The 25,658-nt window shown below is 40.1% G+C and overlaps 2 protein-coding genes across 4 annotated transcripts in view; one reads left to right on the top strand and one right to left on the bottom strand.

Annotated features, from left to right (window-relative positions):
- Positions 1 to 5,194, top strand: part of zbtb46 (zinc finger and BTB domain containing 46) — a 63,737-nt gene extending 58,543 nt beyond the window's left edge. For both annotated transcript variants that reach the window (XM_085259817.1, XM_085259816.1), the window contains one exon: positions 751 to 5,194. In XM_085259817.1, coding sequence (XP_085115943.1) covers positions 751 to 1,191 — 441 coding nt within the window. In that variant the 3' untranslated portion in view covers positions 1,192 to 5,194. The remainder of the gene's footprint in view (positions 1 to 750) is intronic.
- A 218-nt stretch (positions 5,195 to 5,412) lies between these two features.
- The window catches only part of slc2a4rg (SLC2A4 regulator), a 39,554-nt gene continuing 19,308 nt past the window's right edge, over positions 5,413 to 25,658 (bottom strand). Inside the window, exons 3-9 of one of the 2 annotated variants that reach the window (XM_085259818.1) lie at positions 23,323 to 23,423; positions 21,011 to 21,249; positions 18,617 to 18,717; positions 16,896 to 17,169; positions 15,702 to 15,842; positions 13,748 to 13,875; positions 5,413 to 12,437 (exon numbers count right to left, since the gene is read on the bottom strand). In XM_085259818.1, coding sequence (XP_085115944.1) covers positions 12,326 to 12,437; positions 13,748 to 13,875; positions 15,702 to 15,842; positions 16,896 to 17,169; positions 18,617 to 18,717; positions 21,011 to 21,249; positions 23,323 to 23,423 — 1,096 coding nt within the window. In that variant the 3' untranslated portion in view covers positions 5,413 to 12,325. The remainder of the gene's footprint in view (positions 12,438 to 13,747; positions 13,876 to 15,701; positions 15,843 to 16,895; positions 17,170 to 18,616; positions 18,718 to 21,010; positions 21,250 to 23,322; positions 23,424 to 25,658) is intronic. The other variant, XM_085259819.1, reaches the window with a different exon arrangement.

The following is a 25,658-nucleotide window of genomic DNA, read 5'->3' as shown; positions in this document are numbered from 1 at the left end:
TGCCCCTTTTGAAGCCTTGGGATTAACGTTTCTACCATCGCCATCTTGTTGCAAAATACTGGATGTGATGTGAGGTTTACCGCAGACTTTAAAACCACTCTCTTGTTCTTAGCAATTTATTGTGTGTCATCACAGAAAATACTCAATTTCGAAACACAGTATGAGCAAGATTTACAAAATAAGCAGAATTTTTTATTCAGTGTGACCCAAAACGAGTGACACAGTGAGTGTATAAACTCTGTGGGAAAGTGTTTACAGAGGTCAAATTAGGAGGCCCTAGATCTCTCTTGAGGTTTTACAGACATTTGACCATCCATCATATGATGTTAGCTTGTCTGCCGGAAATGTTACAATCATGGTCACAACCTAGCTCACAATTTAAGTAAACAAGGCCCCAGTCACAGAGACCTAAAGAGTGGTCCAAAACCATCTCATAATCACCGATCGTGAGTGAAAATATTTGTATTTCCTGACTTGTTATTAGTGGTTGCTGGAGGTTGATGGCAAATGAAAATTGCTAAAGCCCCATGCACACAGGTCTGCAGACTGGTCAATGACCCCCCTGGCAGTCACCTGTTGCCAGCAAATAAATTGTATTCCTCTTCCTCTTTATTTATTCTGTCACTAGCATATTGCTGCAATTGTAATTTGAATGGATTCACATTCAGTTTCAGCTGTGAAGTTGCAGGCTTTTGCTCTTCCACTTGGAATTTAAAAATTTTGCAAAAATGTTGTGTTTCCATCCCACAGGTCCACAGCAAAGACAAGAAGTACGTCTGTAAAGTCTGCAGCCGAGTCTTCATGTCAGCAGCCAGTGTTGGAATCAAGCATGGCTCCCGCCGCCACGGCGTCTGCGCTGATTGCTCTGGCAGAGGCATGGCCGCACTCCTGGACCACAATGGTGAGGTGGGTGGCGATATCTCTCCGGAGGAGGAGCTGTATCCTGGCGACCGTTTCCACGATGACCAAGCAGAGTGTGATGGAGATGGAGAAGGGGAGGAGGAGATGATGGTCGAAGGGGACGGAGAGATGCTGGGAGAAGGGGAGGAAGACAGAGGGAAGTGGAAGGACTCAGGGATGACCGCTGAGACGCACGGAACGCTGGACAATGAGAAAGAGGAGAGTGACTCCTCGGCACAGGAGGGGGAACAGCAGAATGGGAGCGAGAAGGACTTTGCCTGGATCTCATAGAGTCTGTCCGGCTCCTGTTAGTGACCCATCGACCGATCTCTGAAGATCTTTTGTGATCTCTCAGGCAGAATCCTCTGCTCTCTTTACCCATTCGTCCCACTTGGGGCAGGCCTTCCTTTGAGTGGAAATGCTGTAGGGTGATGCGCGACAATGATCTAATACCATTACGAGTAACACTCAAATGCACACATACCGACATGCACACACTTTTACCACACACACACGCACACACACACGCACGCACGCTCTTCTCAACCTTGACTGCCATAGTAGAGGAAGAGATGGCTCAGTGCAAGGCTTTTTCTGCTTACCTCCTTTAATTCTGATGCAGTGTTTTTGTGTTATTTTTCTCGAGGGTTCAGGCCAGAGTCCAGTAGTTTTCTACTCTGTCAAAACAGGAATCAATGGCGGCGCTGCCAAGGACATGGCCAACGCCAGACTGCTATGTATGTTTGCCATCACAATCATCATGGAAATCAAGGATCACTGACAGTGTAGGGAAATAGCCAGGAGGAAGGCTGTCTTGGTCTTATAACTATGACTATAATGCTTCTGGGAAAAGTGTCTCCCTATGAGTGAAGGGGGGGTCTAAATCTATTGCAAAGCTACGTGTGTCAGAGGACCGGGCAGCCCAATGGCACATTGTTGAGTCCTACTGCCACAGACTTGCACTTTAATGACAACTGACTCCTATCAATACCCTGAACCCGTGGTTTACATTTTTGATCTGATCTTTACTTACCTAAACAACTCGGTGACCGCACCTACCTTTAAGGATATACTTTATGTCCTCTTGACTGTTATCACGAAATAGAAATCACTGAATCTTTGTGCAGATTGCTGTTTATATAGCCTATGCCTTTCAGTGGGGTCCTTAATCTTTTCTTCACTTAAGTTTACCGCCTGGTTTCTATTGATCCATTCCAAGAAATACTGGAGTTTTGAGAAATGTACATAAAGTTTTGTTTTGGTTTTGGGGTTGTTTTTTTGGGGGTGGGTGGAAATTTAAAAGGGGCTGTAGGCTGTGCGAGACAGAGAGAGACAGAGAGACCGAAAGATGCTTTTTAGCGTTTCAGCCGTCTTCACCCACAGAGTGGACATCAGTTTCTGCTTCCTGTTTTTAAAATCAATTCAAGCACACAGTGGATGCTCTACACTAATAACTCTTTCCTTCTCTCTCGCTTTCTCTGGTCCAGATTCTCTCACACTGGAGGTTGTGACGATAGGACCTGAGAGCTAAGTCTCTCACACTTAAGGAGGAGCTGCCTTTGTGTAAATTTTTTTTTTGGTTTGTTCGTTTGCCGTGTGCGCGTTTTAAGTGAGTCATGTAATTCCACTTGCTGGAATCAGAATATGCAGACTCTTTCCACGATTCTTTTGCTGATATGCTTTCTCTGGCTTTGCAAGGTTAAAAAAACAAGAAGAATTGCAGAATTGTGCTTGAAATTCAGAGTTTGCTCTTTGCAGAGAGTGTAATTTGACTTTGTTTTGTTTGACAGCTATTTATTGAGAAACCTGTTTGTTTATTTGTGGATTCCTAATTTTCAGAAGTCCTTCCCTTGCTCTCGCCCTCTCTGTACGTGTTGAGTGGAACAGGATGGCTGCTTGTATGCAAGGATGAGTGTCCAGTGGCCAAAAGATATTCTATATTCAGTTCTTAAGATTATTTCCATGTTTTGTTTTGTTTTTTGGTTTGTTTGTTTTCGGCAAAGTTGACAATTCAAGTGAGTCAGATGACATGTCTTATTATTATGAATATCAGAACTATGATTACTTGTCGTTGATGTTACTATTATTAATTATTATTAAGTGCTGGATGCTAAGCTTTATGGTGTGTTCTTTTTTTTTGGATATTTTATATCTTGTATAAGAAAAAAAAAGCTTTTATACTTTGCCTTGTTGTGGACAGCAAGCCATGGGGCTTTTATCAATCTTTCATTGTGCCAGTTTATGCTTTCTCTGTCGTATTTGCTTTTATTTTTATTTCTTCTTTCTTTTTTTTTTACCAGGGGGGAAAACACATTCACTGTCAAACATCTCTGTTAGATATTGATTGAAACATGTATTCAGCACATGCTTTTGCATCACTAATGTACACTAATTGATTAATATCGAACCAAAAACAATCTAGTAATTTGTATACATAAAGTGCTTTTGTTTCACGGTCTGTGTGTGCAGGTGCTTCTGGATTTATTGTTGTGGTAAACAGTTTTGTTGTTGGGTTGTTTTTATTTTTTTGAACCTGTCATTATTCGTCACAGTTTGGAAAAACAAAAAACAAAAAAGTGCACGTTATGGTATTATTGTGAATATGAAGGGCTGTGTGAAAGGACCAGCTAGCTTTTGAAGACCGCATCCTAAAACCAGGCTGATTCTTTTTCCTTTCTTTTTTCTGGCTACTGCTGTGTCTCACGCCTTTGATGACACGCAATCAAGTAGAAATGCAATGTGCAGACGAAACACGTCTATCGGACAGTAGAGCGTTGAGTCCACATGCTGTATTCCTATATGTCAGTGCTTTCCTGGCTTGACCCCAGTTCATTTACATAAAGGGAAAGAGTGCTGCAGTAGTAACTCTGGGAAACATTTTGTTGCCAGTGCTGGTCGCACACATTTGGCCTCTTCTGTAGGTGCCATGGACTGCACTTCCCATCAGCCCCTGCTGAGAGACTCTCAGTACAGTGAGATTTGTGATGCTTTCTTTATGTCTGACAGATATCTTTATTTTATTTGCATTATTTATTGTGCTTTTGTTTGACCCACTTATCAAACAGTTGTACTTTTCTGGGGTGAAAAAAAAAGAAGAAAGACAATGGGGTAGAATATGTTTATGAATGTCAATGGTGGGTGTGGAAGGAGCCCATAATCGGTGGCAAATCTCTGTCCTGTGGTGCTGTTTTGGCCCCTGAGAGGCATCTGGATGTATGTGTGACTCCCCCGGCCCCCGCGCTCTTCTCACGATCTGTACTGTACGTCTTCTTCCTCATTCTGGGTTGTACTTCAGGAAAACGTCTGCCATCAACCCCTCAATATGTGCCTCAATGACATTTCACCTGTGTGCTTGCAAGAGTGTTTGTTTCCAAGAGACGACTGAATATTTGTAACTCAATGGATAGAGATTATCGAGATGCGACCGATCAGATTAGAGGGCCGAAACGTTCGAGGATTTTGAAAACTTCAAAGAGACAAATCATGATGGGCGACCAGATTCTCCTTCCCACTGTGTGTTGATGACCTTTTGTGCCCTGATTCTGTGGTCTTAACTGCATGCCTATGTTCATTTTGTCATACCAAAGCGGCATCTTCGGCATCTGCACACAACTGTCTCATTCCACACGATGCAAAACTGGAATTTTTTGCTCTATTGCAGATGAATATGGGTATTCTTAGACATGTACAAATTGCAATCCTCATTTAGCCTGTATAGCTTGATTCACACGTGCAAATCATGAAGCCATAGATATGGGTATATCTATATTATACTATATTTCAAAATTGGCGCTTTTTACTTTAGATTTTGTTCTTCTACTAAGAGTGATGTGTGTATACCTTCATATATATAAATTTATATTACTATTATATATTATTTATTTTCTCCCTCAAGTTTCAGAGGGTCTCTGATTTGTAAAAGGTCGCACTTGAAGCTTGAGGTTTGTTTATTTTCATTGGGAATATTGTTCAATATGATGCTGACTTTATATTATCATAATCCTGTGTTTGTAACAAAATGTGCTAAATAATCAAAAAAAAAACCTGTCCTGTTTTTACACCTGTTTTGTTTTGGGCAGATTTTAAGTGCTCTTGTGCTGATATTTTTTTGGTTGATAGTACTGATCACAAAACATTTTTACAGTCAACCATGAGCCTCCTGTTTTGATGTTGGGACAGGCCCGCCAGCCGTCCAAGCCTCTTTCTAATTCATGTTTAGTGGAAGAATTAGCTTGACTATTATTTGCAAAAACCAATCAGTCTCAATAAATTTTGAAATTGCTGCTGTAAAGAAGTGACCAGTGTGTGCTGTGCCTTTTGTTTTCATGAACACAGCTAATAGCAATGGTGCTGTCACACCACCTGTTGTCCACAAGGGGGAGGAATACACAAGTCAAAAGACAGCCGAGGTAGCAAAAGCAGAAGGAATGAATCCACTGTTGCCTTTGAAGCTTACACTTCGATAGTCATAGTCATCTTCATATAAACAAATGAACCCGATGACAAGGCTGCTTCCATTTAGGTTTTATTTTCCTTTCTGTCACATTACATCACAGAGATCACATTATCGACATCATACATGTTTCATCCATCTTTCCAAGCTCTCGTCATGAGCTTGACATTCACACAAATACTCCTTGAGTGCACCACTCCTCAGAAAGTGCTTCCTCCATGTGCGTGGGACTGCTGATGAGGACCAGAGGCCAAGCCCACACACAGGAGAAATCTTGCCCTCCAGTGAAGACCCAAGACTGACGTCAAGTTTCCCACAAAATGCTCTTAGCACTGTGTGTTTGTGTGTGTTACGGGTTGCAATGAGCATTTTTACATCTGGTGAAAAACAGACTACATCAGCCTTGGGTTATTGGATACTTGGAGGGGAAATCTAACACATAAAACCCTTCAGTGTTGTATCTCCTAACGAAAAAGAAAAAAAGGGGGGGAAATGAGCGATACTAGACATGCAAAATAACCTCAAACTCAACCAGACAATCAATCAATCAATCGAGAAATAAAAAGCAAAGGTTGGTTTTTATGCCAGCCAGCGTAAGGCTCAGTAAAAACACGAGATGGTACGGGGAAAAAATAGGTCATCGGATGAGAGAAGTGACAGACGGAGTAAAGTCCCAGACAAACAACACAGCAAAGTAGTAGAAGAAGCAGAGAACTGTGTAGAGCTGCCATTGCAATGCATTACATTTGATTTGGAAGGAGATCTATTGGCTTTGCTGCTGCTGGTTTACAGACGACATTCACAAAAGCACCACATCAATTTTGACGTAATTGAAAAAAACAAAAAAAGAACAAAACAACAGCAAAACAAAGGCTTTCTGATGCACATTTCAAGGGTTTAGTTTAGCTTAATATACTGGGTAAAGGCTTGGGTGTGACCACAATAAAGCTGGACAGGACAAGAACAGGAAGTGGAAAAGGTGATCGGGAAAATCGCTGTAGTAAAAAGGAAGTGGAAAGGATATGTTTTTTTGTTTTTTGTTTGTTTTTATGTGAGAAGTTGGAAGACACTAAAAGCATGCCATCTATTGGAATGTGCAAGGCAGGATCAAAAATTTCCATGGTGCCCCATGATGAAGGTTATCCTGCCTAACAAAAAACTTAACATCAAATCCACAAACAACACCTCTGACAATGATAACCACACAGAAAAACAAAAAAAAATGCCAGGGTAAAAGAACAGCAACAGTGTGAACGTCACCAAAAAGCAAGTTAGTTCTTGTTCCATTGTAAAGCGTTTCATTGCACAAAGTAGGATAGTAAAGCAATACTGCAAGGTCGTGCCATTTTATATGATTTAGCACTGCGGCAACAGCTGTCTGTGGGTGTTAAAGATTTGGATACCAAAAATCAGGACATGTTAAAGGTTCACTACAGGCCAATACCAACTAGCCAGCAACTATTACAACAACAAGAACAAAACAAAAAAAAAAGACTTTATACTTTTTTTTTTTATAGGTTTTACATTCAACATGTTTTGTTTTTCTCCCCTTTGCCTCTAAGCTACAATATACATTGAATCTGTTCACTATAACTTCTCAAACAACTTTAAAAATGAAAGAAAAACATTCGGTACTGTAAAAAAAAAATTCCTTTTCATATGACAGTTACAACAAACAAAAGAAAAGCGATATATGAAAAAAAACCCACAACAACCTCACGGTTCTCTTTATGTTGCATATGTACAAAAAAGCCCTGAAAATGCACAAAACCATCTATATCGTCACTGCTTTCCATCTACTGCTAATGTGCACACCCACAAACAGTCAACTTCTATCTCCATCTCTCATTATGTAGCTGAAAAGGGGTAATAGCTGATCTTGTCACCACAAATCTTCTCTTGTCTAACACAAGAGCAATTTTGTTCCCATGTTTTTACCCAAGATTCACTCAAAGAACAAAACTCCTAATAAAACAAGTCTAGGGACTTACCCTCACACGCCAGTTTAGTGCAACTTAAGAAAAAACAAAAAACCTGCCTCTGTGGCAGGCAGAGGGTCATACTAGCTTAACAGGTGCTAAAAGTCCCATTCTCTGCCTGCTAAAGCGCTGGCCTGTAACCACCGTTGGTGGAATCTGAAAGTGCTTGCACTGCGGATGGGGAGGAGAGAGAGAGAGAAAGAGCTAAAATGGGGTGCATTTGACACTAACCCAAAGCTCAGCGAAGGATACAAAATAAAAAAGTGGTATCCAGCACTAATAACATATGTACATGTTACTTTTTTCAGCAAAATGTAAAGAAGCAGGAACTTGTTTTTAAGTAAAGGAAGCACAAGGCTGAGCTTTGTGGATAAAAATTGTACTGTGAAAAGAAACTCCAGGCAATAAAACACTGTAAAGCATTTGTTATCAAGCTGATAATGTGTAGCTACTGGCTAAAACTGGTGTTTTCCCATCACTGAGACAAGGCTGGTGCTGCGTTCATCCCTTGGCACTCTTCCAAGGAAAGGCAAAGTGACTACCGAGTACCTCACTGTACTTCCAGTACCACGCTCCTAAAGCTGGCAGCACTGCCGTGTTTAGTACAACAACTCTGACACAGAGTGCAAGACACTGACTCTCAGGATCACGTGCTAATAATGGGGAACCGCAGAGGTTCGCAACCCCTGCCCCTGACACCCCATTTATTCCATCAGGCAGTGACGATACGCCTCCCACCCACGACCCCGCCCAAAACAAAATACCCCTTTCACTTAAAAAGTTTCGTATATAAAATTTTCAGTTATAAAAACGCGTCTTTGCACAGTGCAACCTAGTGCAACTTGATTAGTTCAGTATATCTTTTCCTTTTTGTGTTCTCTTCATTGGCACTTGGTGAAATGGTTAATTTTCTGACGTTAGAGGCCTGCTGACCTAGCTTATGTGAGATGCCACTGGAATAATGCTTTTCTTTTAAAAGGTGGGGAAATTAATGTTCAATAACAACAATAAGTGCTCGTGTGTGTTTAATGCTAGAAGGGGGAAGTGCTACCATACACAGTGGGGGAAATTATTATTTCATCCCTTGCTGTATTTACAAGTTTGCTCACTTACAAAGAAATAAACAGTGGCTAATTTTTAAGGGAGAATACCAACCAACCAAAAAAAAAAAACAAAACAAAAAATCCCCCCCCCCCCCCAAAAACACCAACATTACATAAACATCATAAATTTATTTGCAATCAGTGAGTGAAATAAGCATCTACTACAACCCAGCCAGAGTTCAGGCTCCAACAGATTGGCTATGTGCCCATGTGGCATACAGATTACAGCCAATCAGTTAGAGATAGTCCTTTATCTCCACTGATTGGCTGCACTAGACCTGCACTAGGCTGGAATGAGCTACAAGACCATCAGTAGGAAGGTTGATGAGAAAGTGACAACTGCTGGTGTGATTTTTGGGAAATGGAAGAAATATAAAATGACTCAATCGCCCTCAGTCTGGAGCTCCTTGCAGGATCCTGCCTCACAGTGTGAGGATGATCATGAAAAAGGTGGTGGATTAGCCCAAAACTACACGTGAAGAGTTTGTTAATGATCTGAAGACAGTTGGGATCACAGTCACCAAAAATACCATTGGTAACACACTAGTACGCTGTAATAGACTGAAATGTTGCAGCACCTACAAGGTCCCCCTGCTCACGTAGACCCATCTTAAGTTTGCCAGTGAACATCTAAGTGATTCACAGCAGGCTTTGGAGAAAGTGCTGCAGTGAGGCATCAACGCAATCTGTCATGTTTGGAGGAACAGAAATGCTGAGTATCACTCAAAGAAAACCATCCCTACAGTCAGAGGTGGAAACATTATGCTTTGGTGCTGTCTTTCTGCTAAGAGCACAGGGCAACTTCACCGCATTAAAGGGGCCAATGGACAAGGATGTGTACTGTAAAATCTTGGAAGAGAGCCTCCATCAGTCAGCCAGAACACTGAAGATGGCTCGTGGATGAGTCTTGCAGCATGACAATGACCCAAAATATACCGGCAAGGCAACAAATGAATGGAGTGGCCTAGCTAGTCTCCAGACCTCAGTCCTAGAGAAAATCTGTGGAGGGAACTGAAGCTGAAATTGAGCTTTAAAGTGCCAAACAGAGGCCAAGAAAACTGAGTGGATTTAGAGTTTCTGTAAAGAGGAGTGAGCCAAAATCTCTCCTGAGATGTGTGCAAACCTGGTGACCAACTACAAGTAACGTCTTACCGCTGTGCTTGTCAGCAAGGGTTTGTCCATCGAGTACTAAGTCATGTTTTACATGCAAACTTTTATGTAATGTGGGTTTTTTGTTGGGTTTTTTTGGTTGATATTCTGTCTGTCTCCATTAAAATGTAACTACCATAAAAATCTGTTCATTTCTTTGTAAGTGAGTGAACTCAGGAGATAAAGTAATTGTTTCTCTCACTCTAATGTGGCATCAACCAACAACAGACAGCACATGCGACTCTGCGATGACAAAGGACAGCACAGGTGTTTCTATGGCGACAAATGTCTGAAGTCATCCTGTACCTCAGTCAAGGAGACAGTTCAAAGATTGCATTCTCATACGGAGGACAGGCACTCTGTTTGTCATACATTTCTACTGAGATCAGGTAAAGGCAGTGTCGCTTAGAGAGTCGAGGGCATGCTGCCGAGCTGCATATAAAATCTGCTAACAATAAACACAGAGTTGAATCTCAAAAAAAAAAAAAAAGAGAAAAGGAAAAATATATATCTGTTTTATGTCTCTGAGAGAAAAAAAAGTTACCAGTTAAAAGTTTTTTCTTCTTAATGGAGTTGGGTTGTATCAGAATTAGCAGTCCAAAGAACAGGAGATATTACAAACTACACAGAAGATCCAGCAACACTTTCAACAGTCACATCCTGACACATGGGTCAACTACAAGAGCTCATGACGCCTTACTCACTTTCAGACTTCACCTTCTTTTCTGTGAAAGTAGGTGAAGTTTTGCCAGAAACCTTTATTTTGTCACTAAGAATGTCGGCACTTTTATTTGGCTCAATGGTTAATGGGAAGTATCTTTAGAAGATTATCTTTCATCTCAGTCATCTAAATCTAAAAAAATACCTCAGCCAGCTCTGAGAAACCTGATGAGAGATGTACACTATGAACGGGGAAGGGGAATATGCATAAATAATAATGCACTCTTAACAATTGTTCCTGATTTTTTTTTTTAAATTAATATCAAAAACAGATCACTACATAGATTACTCATGTCATTTATTTGTCAATTATAAGTGCTTTTTGCCATTGAAGCTCACAATTTAAAGCTAGTTAACCTTTAAACAGGGACAACCTAAAAAATATCTTGTTTTTATTTTGCTCTCTGTTGCTTATTTCAGATAAATGGGATTTTAAGACGTAACCATTTACTTTAAATTTCCAGTAGTGATGTAAAACGTCCTTAAAGGGGCTATGTTGAGCGGGAAAAAAGAACAATAAAGAATTTAACCTTCTAAAAATCTCCCACTTATATTTTATCTAAAGCATGGAAACCTTGGCCTCTCCTTTACTCTTATAGGCCTAATCTGAAAAGTAAGACTTCATTTTGGTAAAATATTGCTACATTAATTGTTTACATAAATCAGTCAATCTACAAAAACCCTGCCCCGCACTGACTTGACTTAATCCTGCTTATTTATTTCCAAATGTTACACCAGAGCAAAAGATAATTTCAGACCTATGAAATTAACTGTGGTGTGCAATGCTGGTTAATGCTAACTATTCCAAATATGGCAGAGTGAGTAACCTGTCCTCTTAAAACTGTAAGAATATGAATTAGAGCGCCTGATTGTCATCATCAGGTGGCAATCAAGTCAGATAATAAGTCAGACTGTAAGTTAAAGTTTCAAAGGGCAGTTCTCATTCACGTATCGTCGTGGTAAACAATCTCTTTAAGAGCATCAGCTGTTAGAAGAAAAAACTATCAGCCTTTCAGCCTCAACTCAACCACAAAGCAAGACAGATGATAATCAATCCTGCAACTCTGCCAATTGCACAGTGAATCTACTTGTTGCGTCAGCAACTCATTGCTGAAAATAAACTACACAGTATAAGAAACAGATGTCCACTTTTTTTTGTTACCGTGACACTTTAAAAGAAGGTGCATATTTCTAAAAGTAGAGAGAAGAACAGAGGGAAATACATATCTTGAAAACATTTTGGTGCATCACAGGAAATATTTTTGTACCACTTAGTGTGAAGGGTTTTTGTGCAGCTTTGCAAAACAAATATAGCTGTTTGGCTACTCTGAATCTGTGTAACAAACTAGTTGTTTGATACTGGACAAAACGCATTTCGACATGCAGTCAGCCAGACTGCTGAAGACAGAGATGGTAGAGCTTACGCCAAATCTGCTGGCTGTAAGTGAACAGGCTTTTTGCACCTGGTAGGTTTGGAGTCCCTTAAACAGTGACACTGAGAAACAGATATGCTACAGAGGTCTTACAAAGCACATCAGGTGTTAACCCATGATCCGACTCAAAAACAGTAGCTTGCATGATGCTCTTCTGATAAACAACAGAGCATGCCCAAAAGCTTATTTGTAGTCTTTAAACAATGCCTTGAGTTGAAGCAATTTGAAAACAAAAACTCAAATCAAAAGGCTTATAATCGAATTTAAATGTTTCTTTTTTTTTCCTTAACTCAACAGAGTGAAAATGTTTCAGTCTTAGAACAAAGTATCCAAACCTGCATAAAGATTTTTTTTCTCTCTCTCTCGAGAAGTTTTTTTAAAATGTTTGTTTTGAAGCATCAGTTTTGTTTTGTCTTTGTGTTTGGAAACGGAAAAGAGTGAAGGCGAAACCCACTGCTGGGCTGGAGGAAGCAGTGCTGAGAACTCCATTGTGAAGAGACTCCCCTTATTTCCTCAGTGGAAGTGTCCACCTCGCTGTCGCTCCTAGAGGGGAAGAGCTCATATCGCAGACCGAGGAAGGGGACTTTATTAGTCGGTGAATCTCTGACAGGCCTTTTTCCAACGACAGGCTGTGCACCACATGTCTCTCTTCTCCATGCCGTACACCTTTCGGCACTTCTTCGCCTCCCCACGGGGTTTCCTTGGTAACAGCAGATGTGACAGCATAAGGACATGCACATAGACATCCAGACACACACATGGGCAAACGGCAAACATGTACGTACAATGTGCTTAAAGGTGAGTAGGTACAGTATCTCTCTTTTAAATAATTCAGTGATTCAGTACAAGAACACCATTTTTGAAGAGGCCGATATTATTATACCTATACACATGTAATATCTGACATGGTTCAGCACCTTGAAGAGTAACACAGGCTTTTGGCGGTGCACAATTATAATTACACATATGATCCAAACGCCATTATAAGAATTTAAAACAGTCAAACTACTTATCAGCAGAATTAAATACCCAGCCCAATAACATCACACAGGTACGAATGTAATCACATTCACGTTTCAGAAAGTATATTAGTGCAAGCAGCAGTTTTATTCATTTAACCTACTGTGACCCACTGAAATGATAATAGCTTTGTAGCTACAATAGCCAAAATTTTTCATTTTAGTTCCCAGCCTGAGGAGTTTGCATGGACTTCCTGCAGACTCCTCTAAGGGAACTAATGGGAAGTGTGTTGAAAGCATAGACAATTAAAAAAAGGTGGACGCAGGTATCATGACGTCACCAACTGGTTTCTGAAGTCCAGTTTTACACCCTCGAAATGAGCGTTTCTTGCCATCTGACAAGGAGGGGCACGTCTGACTGTGAAACCATGTGCTTTGTCGGCTATTGACTTGTGTTTTACAAGTTGTTAGCCAATGACTACGCGGTTTCATACCATTGATAATGCTCCATTTTTTACAGTATGGCCAAGATTTTCAAAATCTTATTTTTTTACTTCAGTATGAGCTAAAACAGGTGAGTGAGCCCATAAACTCACCAGGAAAGTATTTACAAAGGTCAAAACAGAGAGTCATTTCCCCATAGATTTCTATAGAACCATAAGTCTTTTAGCAACCACAGCTTTCGCCATCTGGTGGCCTTTAGATAGAATGCAGGTTTAATTTTTATAACCCAGATGCTACGTAGATGCTTTTTACTGTATATATTTGTAAGCAAAAGTAAGAAAAAAATGCAAAAGAAAGAAAAGATTTCACATTTGATATCAAATGCTGAATCTGCAAACAGAGAGAAAGAGCCAGTCATTCACACTCCCATCCACACCTATAACCAATTTATAACACCTTTAGAACACACATGCACACTTCACACAGAAAAGCACCAGCTGACCAACAGTTTAAAATCCCAAACATTCTTCCTATGAAGCAAAAGTACTTTTAGCACTTTGACTCAAGCAGACTTAATCAGCACTCTAAGTAAATTGTGGATGCATACCTGGCTCCTTGTGTTGATTTAGGCGATGGCATAATCAGTGGGTGGTTCTTGTTAACAATGGCATGTGAGCTAGGTGCTGGCTGCCGCTTTTCTCCAATGCTAACTGTACGAACATGAGTTGTTGCCCCCTGTAAAAGAGTCATTAAGTCAATACTCAAAATCATACTGACAGAGAGCAGACCAGCTTCATCAAGAGAAATGATCAGATATCAAATACTGATTGAACAGACACATGATGTTTATGCAGTTACAACCACACAATGATGACAGCTGAAAAACAGAAAGACACAACCTGGATTTTTCTGCCCCTGTCTTAATGAACTACAGTACCTTAGTGTAGCACAAGACCACATCGTGTCACTCCTGTTAGTTAATAATAGGACAAAAAAAGAACAATTGGATAACACAAGATTTGAACAATGTCAGCTGGTCTGATGATTGCCAATTTCTGCTGCCTGCAGATCGTAGAGTGTGATTTCGGCTTAAACAGCATGAAAGCATGCCGCCTTCTATCACTGGACTCCTGAGAAACTTTTTAAAATTCATCACTTCAACAAAGCCTTCAACCTCTAGACTTTTTGATTATTTATACTCTTTTGTAAAGTGTCCTTGGGTTTCTTGAAAGGTGCTATACAAATCTAAATTATTAATATTAATATTAAATCAACAGTTCAGGCTGCTACTGATGGTGTAATGGTGTGTTGCTATACTTGGGTTCCATAGTATCAAACTAATCATACTAATCATAACTAAAACAGCATGACATGAGTATTGCTGAGTATTGTTTCTGATCACGTCAATCTCTTCAGGATTCTGGTGAACCAATTCTATCATGACTGCTTCCAGTAAGATAATGCAGCATGTCACAAAGGTCAAATCATCTCAAACTGGTTTCTTAAACAGGACAGTGAGTTCTTTGTATTCAAAGGGCCTCCACAGTCATCAGATCTCAATCCAATAGAGGTAGTGGGATATAGTGGAGATTCACATCATGGATGTGCAGCCAACAAATCTGCAGCACCCGTAGGATGCCATCATGCCAATATGCACTAAAATGTCAGAGGGATGTTTCCATCACCTCATTGAATCTATGCCATAAAAAATTAGGCACTTCTACAGACAAAAGAGAGCAACGCAGTACTAGCAAGGCGTACCTAATGAAGTGGCAGGTGAACATACTGTTCAGTGGTCTGAGCACCCTTTGGCAAATTACATATATTTCTGAAGTGAAAAGTAAAAATAGCAGTCTTTTCTTTGCATTTTAATGCAGAATTAATGTTCATTTGATATACCCAAAGAAATTAAAAATACAACAACAAAATACCAATCTAAAAAGTCATTTTTTTATGTCTATGTTTTTCACTGTTTTTGATTACTAAGAGAAACAAGATCACTTTGTGGAGCAGTGTACTGTGCAACACCTATAAAACACACACACACAGGTTTATCACAAATATACAAATGACATTTAAATTTTGCATTTGTTTGGTTCAGACACTGGCACGAGCATGACTTAAAAGTTCTCTGCAACACAACCGTAACAAAACAGGGGAAACTGCCTTTCCATAATTACTCTGCTCCTTCTTCCAGCTCCAATTTTTCCTACCAGTGGGAAAACTACCACTATCTACAGTGGAAGACAAAAGAACTCTGCTTTTCTTTTGCTGGTTGTGCAATCGAGCCTTCATTCAAAGTGGTGGTAAACTCTGTTGGTATCATGTTATAGCCATTGCACTGAGCAAACAAATTGTATTAGATAATGATCATTTGAAACCAACAGAGTCGTCAACTGCTTTAGGTACAGAAACAAAGACTGACACTTCTCTGTATAAAAAGAACATAGCGTAAAGAAGCAAGGACAGGAAAAACAAAAAAGTGAAAAAAGCTTCCATGAAAAGAGCAGTGGAGAAGTTAAGATGAAGTTAAAAGGGTTGTGAGATAAAGCCTCACTCACCGGGATGCCTTTAAAAATGACAGGAGGGGACTGCCACGACACACTGATGCCATTGCCAGTCCCAGTTCCAGGCCCGATCCCATTACCACTGCCTATCCCAGCCAGCTCAGGACCCACTGGGATACTCACTGGAGCGGTGGCCTGGAACATGGACAGCCACCCCACATAGCCAGGAGAAGACACAACAGAAACGAGAAGGGATGGGAAATGAGCAAAGAGAAACAGAAAATAAGAGATCACAGAGGGAATAGGTTGTATAAATTAGAAAGGAAGGCATATCTTCAGCTTTTAATCTGAAAGGTGCCTTAAACTAAATACTGATCACAAATGTACAACAAAACTGCTAATATTTTTAAATTCACACAAATAAAAAGATTTGAGTGAAAACTTTAGTTAACCAAAACTGGCAGGCACTTGCAAAATGTTGCACAAACGGCAGTATAAGGAATAGCAGGAAGAATATGAAGTTAGGATAAATAAAAGAGTACGCATACAGTACAATACAGAGAAAATGAAGTAGTCCTATTCAGTTTCTTTGCATAAAAGAAACATTGCTGTTTCTTTAATATGTGTATTCAGTTGTCATGGCAACTAAAAGTGTGATCCTGCCTGAAGCCAATGAAAAGGACTGAATTCTGTGAATTCCTAAAGTATTTAAACTTTAACCAAACTTCCAGCTGACACCATGTAATTTTACCTTCAAGGACGGGTCAATAGAAACGGCGCATAGACAGGCAAGGAAGGCCAATGAGAAGAGGTTTAAGAAGGCATAGACACCTAAAACAGGACTACACAGGACTTTAACCATGATCTGAAAATCTAATAACTAAAACTTTTCTGATATCAAAATGAGCAAAAACTGGATTCGGACTTCATTCGTCATGTGAACTTCTGTCAATATTTGCCAGAAAGTTTTGCTTCTCTCCTTGTTACATACTCCCACACTGGCGTAGGAGCTAAGTAACTCACCCTGGCCTCTTTATTTATTCATTTATTTATTTGTTTGTTTGTTTGTTTTCACTGATTTGAAAAACTGCCTCTGCACATTCCACATATTAGAATACTGAATCCTGGATTTATCTTTGCTGTACTTGCCAAATGTTTAATGTTTTGTCTTGGTTTATTTATTTATTATTTTTTTAAATGCAGCTTCAGCTATTCTGTGTGTCTTGTCTCGCGCTGAATGTGAATTACCTGGTAGGCATGGTCAGTGCGGATGTGGCAGAGTGTGGAGGGAGCTGACTGACTGAGCAGTGAAGGGGCGTGGCACTGCGAACCATTCATGTTGATGTGCTTGGAGTGAGGGACATCGGTGAGCGGTGGAGGGAAGATGGGCGGCGGACCGGCTGTGGTTGGGGAAGTGGGTGTGAGGTTGGACAAGCCCTCCGTGAGGCTGTCCATGTTGACCTCAATCTCTGAGTAGTAGAAGTCCTCTTCTCCATCACTGTAGTCAGAGTCGCTGCTTCGCCTACAGGGGAAGGTTATATATTCCCGATTTAAAATAAACATTTAAATTGTTTTTTAAGAAAAACTGTAAACATACAAGTGATAATGATAAGAAACCACAAACAGGCTCTCAATACATTACGACGGAATCAAGATAGACACCTATAAATACGGATAGACAAGTTGTTGATTATAACAAAAAAAAGTGTACTCTCTCCAACAGAAGGGGGCAGTATAACCCAGTGTGCTGCAAAGGTCCTTAAACATACAAGCTGGGAATTAAACTAACAAAAACAAAAACTAAGTACAACGCCCACAAGAGAAAATAATCCTTCGAGTAACAGTGTCTCTTTCTCTTAACTTAGAATTGCATAAAGGTATGAAATCGCTTTCAAGCCTTCTGTTAGTGATTTCTGATTACCCAAGGCGTACCTGCTGCACAGCAAAAACAGCCACAGCATGACTCATCAATGCCAGTTGACCATATATAATATAATGTGATGTCTTGCAAAAGAAACAACATCTCCATGCACTGTAATAAATTATGGGTTAAGCTGAGAAAAATTGGTCTTAACTGGGCAATGCACAGTTGCAGTCATAATTATTCACCTCCATAAACTTGTGATGTGAATACAATGTGAATACATTTTTCCTTTTGTAATATTCACCTAACCTTTTATGTGCCCTTTGCTTAAGAATGTAGAATCTTCCTTCAAGCACTGCCTTTTTTGGTGTAATCAATTTAGTCTTTCTATCTTTTGAGACAGATCATTTATCTTTGCTGTACTTGCTTCTTGGCTTAAACACCTGTATTTTCAGGATTTATATCTGCACAGCAGGTCTAAATCCCCTAAAAAAAAAAATCTTATTTTTGAGCAGTTAGAAATTCATGCCAGAAAATGAAAATGTTTTACTTGTAAACCTTTGCATACGTTCCATGGCTGAATGGTTTTTGATAGCAAATGTGCCTGTGAGCACCTGTGCAGAGGCACAGTAATTCAATAGCCCAGTTGGACACCATCCAAACTGTGGCAATGTGTGTCACTTTTCTTGTCTTACCACACTATTTTAAAATCACAAGGTATGGGAGTATTATCTGGAGCTGCAGAAAAGAGATTACTAACACAAACAGAAAACACAGCTTTAAACAATGACAGCTTCACAAAAAAGAATATCCGTGTGATCTCTTGAGATTATAAAACACACGACGGTGGCATGGGTATGTTTAGGTGTTTAGCTAAGAAAAGCATGGTGCTAAGTGCATGATACACACAATATAAAAAAAAAAAAAAACTATCTTTGAGAGCCTACAATTTTCTAATCATTTAATCGTTTTTTTAAACATCTGACAGCACAACATGAATATGCAGCTGTAATCTGGTCATATTTTACACAAATACAGTCTGCTGAGCCCCGAAGGCAGTAACTCAACACTGTGTGGGTTTACTTTGTGATGACTACCAACTAACCCCAGGTGGATGGTGCGGATGTGTCGCTGGATCCCTGAGGAGGTGCTGAGGACCTTTTCACAGTTCTTCCACAAGCACTTGAACATGACCTTCATTGAGTTCTGCAAGAGACGTTTACCAAAAACAAAACTAAAGTTAGCTGGCTGTTGCAAAATCTTAGCAGTTGTGCTCTGGTTTCTGAGTGAGAATCAAGCTGCAATTAAAACAATAAATAAATGAACACATTTTCTGCATAACTCAGTTATGCATGGGATGGCCTGTGTGGCCTCCTCAATAAGAACTGCTCTGTTGAGAAAGAGTAAGAGTACAGTGGGAACTCTTTGGGATGGAATGGGGATATATAGCACAGGAAATAATTCGGTGATTACATAAAAGGCTGGTCACACTGTTTAACAAAACATTCAAGACCTCTCACAAAACTAGACGTGTAATTTGGAAATTTTTCTCATAGCTGATCCTCTTGTTTTTTTTGTGATTTTACCAAAAGAAAGAACAACAAAAGAACAAAACATAAGACCTTAGTTCATTTAAATGGGAAGCTGTTAGTTGATGAGAGATAGATTGCCACTTTTTATTTTGACTTATTTTCTTTTTCCACATATCAGGCCCTGGCAGCTGTCCCTTTAGCAGGCAGGGACTTGCATTGCTGCTAATGAAAGACAGTGGGTGAAAGACAGTGGGTGTGTGCTTTTATTACCTTCCAATAGCCTCTGGAGAAAAAAGGGCAAGAAGAAGAGAACTGAGGGAGGGAGCACGAGAGACAGAGGAAGCAGGGCAAGAGAAACGAGTTTAAAGCAGGTTTTTAACAATAGTTACATTAACTTTCTCCTGCACCGCTATTCCTCTGAACTACTTCTCACTGACTCCTACAGCATACACTTACCCCTAAACCCTTCAAAAACACAAGAGGCCAAACTCCTAAACTCTTTGACTGCTGCTAGCTTTATGCACGTACCCCATGAAGCTGTTTGCAACAAAAAGTACACAGCAAAGCTAATCTGTAATCCTACAAACAATCACAAATCACTTAATTCTCAAAGTGTTTTTCTTGCCTCTTACCACAGTAACATTAAGACTAGTGAATGTCATGTTAAATAATCCTCTTAATTCAATGCCCGCACAAAAATCAGACAGCCTAAAATCCAGTGGGGGTAGTTGCTGTTAAGAGTTTGTGACAGCTATGTCACAACACAAAGCTAACCAGCAAATTAGCCAACCTTTAAGCCCACTTCCACACAACTTGTTTTTCTATACTTGCCCCAGCATCATCCTACTTAATTTCCTGTCTGCTTATCTATAGAATGGCATGTCCTTGGAGTCTCTATGGTTTTCATATATTCACTGCTGCCTCACTCCAGGGAGGCTCAATTGCAAACTCCCACATATACAGTATATGAGCTCTCCTTTGTCACCGTATGGCCGGAGGAAATATTGAGATTGATTTCTCCTTCTGCTGCTACCCTGTGCATCAGTTCTCCTTTCCGTCTTTATACCCTCCAACTGCCCTCATTTTTATGCATCCCTTGCATGCTTACTTCCTGCTGTTCATTCCTACACAGTCTGCCGATTTTCTTTCATTGTTATAAAACCCTACCACCTCTTTCCCTGAAAGGACTGAAAAGGCAATTGGAAGCTACTTGACAGCAAAAACATTTTGCTGTTCTGGACTGCTTCTGTAGTACAAAACGGAGGAGGTGAAGTAAAAGCAAGAATATAATCAATCGTCCACACAACCAGAGAGTGGCAGGCCATATGTAAGAGGTTATTTAACCTGCCTAGTGCTTATGTTTGACTGTTTGTGTTGTGGATTTTCTATCTCCTACCTAGTACTTAAAAATTAGAAAGGTACAGAGCTGTTTGTATACAAGCTCAGCTTGATTTACTATCTTCAGGATGTACTCTATATATTTAGCCTAGACATGTGTTAAATGCTCTTACCCTATAACAGCTGGGATAGCCTCCTGGCCCCTGGGACCCTAAGTTGGACAAGTGGTTAAGAAAATAGATGGACAGATGGGTGGATGAACCACTGATTATTTCCTATTCAAAACTAAAATTGAATCTGCTTTTTCCTCTTTTAAACTTCTCTATGAAACTTTATCAAGTTGACAACAGTCACTTCAAGGGGCTTTATATTGTGAGGTAGAGACCCTACAATAATACAGCAAACACTCCCGCAATCAGACGACCCACTAAGAGCAAGCGCTTGGCAACAGCAGGAAGGAAAAACTCCCTTTTAATGGGAAGAAACCTCTGGCAGAACCAACCTCAGTGCAGCCATCTGCTGCAATCAGCTGGGGGTGAGACACCACTGCCTCAAGCCTCAAGCCGCTTGGATGCCACAAAACTGCCCAAGTTAAGAAAGAAAGTCAGGACGTAAGCGTTTATCTTTACCTTTCGCTTCCGAGGTATGGGGTCTTCAAACATGAAGTGCGGGCTCTCTGTGACATCCTCACTGCCATCATCACCCTGGGACGAGAGCGGGAAGCTCTTGTTTGTATCGTTTAAAAGTGGTGGGGACGGAGTGGAGGGGACTGAATGGTCACTGGCATCCCAGCTCCAGTTGCCGCTGGTCGAACTGCTGTAGCTAGCTGACAGCACCTCTTTCCAAGCTCTGCCGGCCGGCTCGGGGGCTGTAGTTTATACAACACAACAACTTATTGTTATTGGCAAGACGTGACTGAAATGAGGATGTTTTATGTTTGAAGACATACAAATTTGACCATGAACTAAGAGCCAAATGTGAACCAGTGAGGTATGAGAAAAAAATAGAAGTTCTGAGAACAGGTCCATAAAAACAGCAAACTTAGCTCATTTAAATCTGGCCATCTCATGGATGAGAAGACAGCTTTGAGCTTCCAACACAGCTGGTATTTTCAAATCACTTCCCGTCATCTTCTGACCATGCTGCATACCAGAGTGCCAGCTCAGAGCACTTTGAGTTTTTTTGGCCAGACAACATAACAATTTTCATTCACCATATGGGCCCCTCATTAGATTTGCCTCCTGCAACTTTCTCCATTCCCCAAAAATAACAATGAAATTGAAGGGCAGCAGTTTTGGCACACTGGACCAGATTCAGTGGCCATCGCAGACACAAATTAAGTGGACAGCTGCCCTACAAAAAAACAAAAACAACCAACAGTCCAGGGGGTGCACAAGAAGATGGCCTTGAACAGGACAACCAATTTTAACTTGATCTGTTATAAGAACTCTTTGATAATACCTCTCAATTTTAAATTTGTATTACTGGAAACATAATATTGGGGCTCTCTTGCAAAACAATCCCAATTCTAATGTCACAAAATAATTAAAACATATGTCTTAATCTGTAAACCTTAGAAGCTTATTTCCACAAATTATATAATATCTAAAACAATGGATTCTTTACTACACCACATATTTTTTAGCTACTGTATACTGAAACTTCAACCATTGAGTCCAAACTTTCTTTACTTCCCAGAACAAACACTATACGATTTCCAGTGTGTAGGCCCAGAAACCCTTTCAATACATTTGTTAATTTGTTGATCAATTATATAGTGCTTTAAGACTTGATTATCACAATGGCTTTATCTGACTTTTAATCAGGCAAATTATAGTGAAAAACACAGAGCAAGGACTAATATCATACATTTTGGAGAGACCTTCTACAATTCAATAACTGTTTCCCATATAAATATAAAGAGATAAGGGTTATCAAACTATTTTTCAGAATTATCAAGGGGCTTCAGTGGACTGTGTGTTTTCACACAAAAAATATAAAAATAAAAATAGGATATCCAATCCTGTCTCAACTCATAAAAACAAAAACCTGCCACTTTTTTAAACAACCAAATGCACCAGGAGCTAAACAAATAAATAAATAAACAATTTAATTTTTAAGTTATAAAAATATAAGGAAAGGTTTTGGAGGTTGCATTAAATTAAAAAAAAACTATCCAATCTCAACAGGGATCCATACAGCCATGGATACTTTTTATAAAAGCACCACTGTGATTTACCACAGAGTAATCAAGCAACACCCCCTTTCTGAAATATTTTGTCAAATAAGCATTTCATCAAGCATTGCAATCATAAACTCACAGAATCCTCTGATCTGATCTAATGACTGCATCACAGATCATTTCTAAAATGAAAGCTTACAGTTCTTGGTTTATTTCTATTATGTCCGAAATGGTGCAGCAGTGTCAACAGGGTGCTTCTAGCCTTTAGAGATAAAAACTATAGAAGCTCTTCCTGAGAGCAAAAAACCAGCAGCCCGGGTTTAGCGCTGAGCTAAAAAGCTGTCAGGACTTTGACCGTCTGGTGGTTGGCATGGTAATAGCAACCACAGCAACACTGGAAACAGCAAAAGGAGCTGTGGTGAAATGGTCAAGGCTAAACAGTTGGCAGTAAGTGCTGGGCTTGGGTAAACATACATGCATGGAAAGATGATGGAATAAAGTGCTAATAACACTGCGTGACCCTTCTCTGGGATAAATACATGTTAACACATCAACGAGTCAGCAGCTCAGCCTGTGTCAGGGTAAACTAACATCAAGTGATTTGTGATGAGCACCGTCCCCAGCGAGCAACACAAAGTGAATGTCCTTGATTTTGTTAAACACAGTGGATGAGTCAGTGTGTGACAAAGCAGCTTGCACTCAAGGAGCAGTAGGTGCATGGGTGCATGAATGCAACTGATGCCGAGCCAATGGTGTTACCTGTGGGTGCAGACGAAGGGTAATGCACCAAAGGTGATGTGGACAGTGAGGTCAGGACGGTGGCAGCCATCACCTCCTTATCAGCGTGACCTGACGGCTTCCTGAAAAATAAAAATGCACACTGAGCACAAGAAACATATCTGGTGTAGTTTTAAGGGGTACTCTTGTCTAACCAACCCCATGCTCTATTAAACAGAGGTTTGTCTGTTTTTTAGAGTATTGGAAAATATTTAAGGAAAAAAAAAGTTTAACCTTGTCCCCAGAGAAACATACAATTCTCTATATAGCCACAAAATACAAACTGTGATGTTAGAAGAAATTTACATTAGGAGGTAAACAAGTCCAACAAGCAGCCAGAAGACAGAGAGATATGTAATTTCATGTACAGTAAATCTTAGACAACTTACTATTGTGTGTGTTCAAATATGTGCTTGTGTGCATATATACAAACACGGGGACAAAGCCTCTAGAGTGAAAGTGTTTTGTGGTGTGTTTCTGCACAGCTTGTGCAACCTCGCTTAGAGGGGAGAACCATGCTTTTTGCTCAGTTCCTTCTCAGAACGCCCCATGCAAAGCAATCCAACCTCATCTTAAATCTTATTCATACTACTCACTTGAACTGACACCAGAAAACATTCACAAACACAGGCACAGACAGCCTAAACAGTGTGCTTTGGCATAAGGCATTCTTGTTAAAAAAAAAAAAAAGAAAAGAAAAAAGATCCTGCAAAGACAAATAAGCTTATCTGCTTCAGACACACACTTATTATTCCTGTTGGTTCTATTTAAGACTTCTACTGTCCTTGAAAGCAAAATGTGGGGAAAACTATTTGAGGCCAGGCCAAGCGTTCATCCCCACACAGTTGTTCACATTTGCACACACATAAACAGATTTCAATTCTCATGTAACATCCTGAAAAAGATATACCAGTGTCCGTACCATATGTATGTAAATAAATATAAATCCAAATTTACCGATCTGTGCTATACACAGTAGACACATACTCATATTCTCATAGAGAATAGAGTCTGCAGCTTTAAGAGCTCTAGTCCCGCCCCAGACCTCTTCACTACACAACCAGAGTAAACTGGTTTGAGGCATTTTCTCAGCCAAGCCCTAAGCCCTGGCAGAGATCCACTCTTGAATTCTCGGTGCGCGTACACACACACACACACACACACACACACACACACACAAAACACAAACTTCATGCTGGAATCAACAAACAAGAGAAGTACGTTTCAAAATCAGCAAGTCTACGTGTATCTGCGCACATTCACACACATTTTCAAATGAGAAGTCTCTAAAACATTTTACACACGCAGAAAAAAAGTTTAAAAAGTGCCTAAGCTCCCACGCTGATGAGAATGCGTCGGATAGGAAGCAAACAGATCAAAATGGAATGTACCCGATACGGAGGAATCTTTCAGCCAGTCTGAGCACAAATGTGCTCCCACAAAAGTTGTTGGTTTTACTCTCTAGCATCCCAAAACTTGTGTGTGTTTGTGAATTCAACGCAGACATTTGGAAAAATGGTAGGATATACTCTATAATATTCAAATACTGCCAAGATAGAAGCCATGGTGTCTCACACACACACACACACACACACACACACACACACACACACACAAGAGATAAAGAGATAACAAGATTAGCTGTGTCCTATTGCAGTCATTAGCCTTGTTTTCAGCAATAACTCGGGCCAACCAGGGACATACTTCTGATTTTCCTCCATCTCTCGTTTAATAAAATCCATCTATAAAATTTGTGTTAGGGCTCTTGGTTACCTTCCATTTGGCCTTCATATAGTGCAGTACTCTGATAGCATACCACTGACAGTCATGCATGTCTGTTTTCTGGTGTGTGGCCTTAGCAAGAGAGATTAGGAAAAACAAACACAAACTGGGAGGACAACAATCCCTGTAGTTGATGTATGGCCTCATTCAAACTTTGATATTCCCCTCTCGTACACATTGATATAGACACACCCATTCCAGCACACCCCAGCACTCATTAATACCCATCCCTACAACCCACCCTGATTTCCTGACATTGAGTGTTTTCCTTCCTCCTTACCAGAAAAAGCAATGATAACTACACCACAGATTCATTGCATCTGGTTCAAGTTTTTAATGTGTGTGAGTGTGCATTGATTAAACAAAAACAAAACAGTAAAGGCCTCCTTCAGAAACCTTTTTTAAAAAGGGCACTTGTTGATTGACTTCTATTCTTGCTGACAGCAGCAGAGCTAATCTGATATCACACAGACTTTGATATCAATGTTTACATCAACTTAGAAGCAGACAGCTGTCACATTTTACATTTTATAAAA

The sequence above is a fragment of the Mchenga conophoros genome, linkage group LG20 (genome assembly GCF_057382185.1).
Source record: "Mchenga conophoros isolate Kocher_MC1m ecotype Shallow Benthic linkage group LG20, M_conophoros_male_GT1.1, whole genome shotgun sequence".
In the NCBI taxonomy this organism is placed as follows: Eukaryota; Metazoa; Chordata; class Actinopteri; order Cichliformes; family Cichlidae; genus Mchenga; species Mchenga conophoros.
The sequence above is the reverse complement of the archived record's forward strand: the minus strand, read 5'-3'. Positions and strand labels throughout refer to the sequence as shown.